The sequence below is a fragment of the Myotis lucifugus genome, unplaced genomic scaffold, assembly GCF_000147115.1.
Source record: "Myotis lucifugus unplaced genomic scaffold, Myoluc2.0 scaffold_600, whole genome shotgun sequence".
Lineage (NCBI taxonomy): Eukaryota > Metazoa > Chordata > Mammalia > Chiroptera > Vespertilionidae > Myotis > Myotis lucifugus.
The window spans coordinates 324,313-326,313 of NW_005871648.1; the positions used below are offsets into that span (position 1 = coordinate 324,313).

At 52.1% G+C, this 2,001-nt stretch overlaps 1 protein-coding gene across 1 annotated transcript in view; it reads right to left on the minus strand.

Moving 5' to 3' along the window:
• The window catches only part of ZSCAN2 (zinc finger and SCAN domain containing 2), a 42,871-nt gene that overhangs the window by 25,586 nt on the left and 15,284 nt on the right, over positions 1 to 2,001 (minus strand). Inside the window, 2 exon segments of the mRNA XM_014447001.2 lie at positions 1,616 to 1,892; positions 1,894 to 1,999. Of these exon segments, the coding sequence (XP_014302487.2) occupies positions 1,616 to 1,892; positions 1,894 to 1,999 (383 nt within the window).

The window sequence follows — 2,001 nt, forward strand, 5'->3', positions numbered from 1 at the left end:
TGATGTCTAAGTTAAGTGGCTTCCTGGCTGCTCTCCTGCCTCCAGCCTCTCCCTACTCTAATCAAACCCACATCCTGTTGCCAAACTCGGCTTCCTCCCCTGCCCCTTGGGCCCCACTTCAAGAACCTGCGAAGGCCAACCCTTCCCCCACACCCTACTTCCTACCACTTCCAAAACACACCCTTTCCACTCTCCTCAGCCCGCCTTTCTCACCGTCACCTGAACTATGCCACGCCGGTCCACCCTTCCGAGCCTCTGCTTCGCACAGCTCCTCTCGGATGCCACCCTCCGCCTGCCCTGCGCCTCTCCAAATTCGACCCCAGCCTGCAACTCCTGCTCAGGTTCCACCTCCTCCAGAAAGCCTCGCTGGCCTTGCCCCTCCTCCCACAGTTCTCATCACACCCGGCAGCTGTCTCCCGTGGGCCCTGAAGCAGTGCTGGGGGCACCCGTGGATGGGAAGTAAATATCTGGAGATCAAGGGAGTCCAGTTGACAAGTGAGGAGCAGGACGGCGGAGGCAGAGTCAGGAGACAAATATATTAACGGTTGCAATGAACTCACGTTTGTGATTCCTCTTATGAGAGCCCACCGTGAATCTGTGCCACAGAAAAGCCCCTGGTTTATTCGCCATTCATCTTGGATTCATAAAAAATAATCACTTTTTAAAACTAGGATTTGTTTTTCTAGCTGCTGGAACGTCACACATTCGGGTGTTCATTGCACAACCAAGTGAAGGTTCCAAGGAGTGATTTATAGGCTCATCAGCCCCTCCCCCAAGCCTCCTTCAGCTTCCCAACCACTCAGAATCAACACAGAAGTAAAAACCAGGCTTGCTACGCACATACAGTTCCAAGAATACTCAGTTCCGCACTGAAAATCTGGAACTTTCACTGCACCCAAAGACTTTAAAAAAGTGACAATGTCTGGGTGCTGTAGGCTAAAAAAAAAAAAAAAAAAAAAATGACAATGTGCCCTGGCTGGTTTGGCTCAGTGGACGGAGCGTCGGCCTTCGGACTGAAGGGTCACAGGTTCAATTCCAGTCAAGGGCACATGCTCAGGTTGTGAGCTTGATCCCCAGTGGGGGGCCTGCAGGAGGCAGCCGATCAATGATTCTCTCTCATCATTGATGTTTCTATCTTTCTCCCTCTCCCTATCTGAAATCAATAAAGATATATTTTAAAAAATTAAAAAGTAACAATGTGCCCTAGCTGGTTTGGCTCAGTGGATAGCAGCGGACTGAAGGGTCCCAGGTTCGATTCTGGTCAAGAGCATGTACCTTGGTTTCTGGCACATCCCCAGTAGGGAGTGTGCAGGAGGCAGCTGATCGATGTTTCTCTCTCATCGGTGTTTCTAACTCTCTATCCCTCTCCCCTCCTCTCTGTAAAAAATTAATAAAATATATTTTTAAAAACATAAAAATAAAAATCAATAGAAAAAATATCCTCGGATGAGATGAACAAAAACCAAAATAAATAAAATAAAAGTGACAACGTGCCGATTTTCCACAGACAGCACAGAGACATGGGGCTGGCCCCAACTTTGTCCTGGATCCCACCTTGACCTCCTCGACCTCAGAGGGGGCCCCCACCTTCTCCCTGTGAATTTCAGCATCTCACCACTGTCCCGAAGGGTCTGGGTCAAGTCTTCCATCAGGGCCACTGTTTCCTCACTGCTTTCGGGCCTGTGTTCTTGCAGCCAGGCCTGGATCTCCCTGGGCATCACGGTCAGCATCTGCTCCTTGGTGTGCACCTCTGGCCTCAGCCAGCGCCGACAGAGCTCTCGGAGGCGGCCCAGCGCACTCTGCGGCCCTCCAGCCACCTCCTCTCCGGGGCTGCCCTTGCCGGCGTTCTGGGGAAAGGGCTCGGACTCGGGGCCATCCTCCTGCAGCACAGCTTTCCTGTACCCAAGAGTCGTCCTCCAGGATCATGGTGGTGACCTCCGCCTCCTGGTCGTCTTCCTCTTGAGGTACCTGGGCCAAGGGGGTCAGGGGAGTGGCTACTCT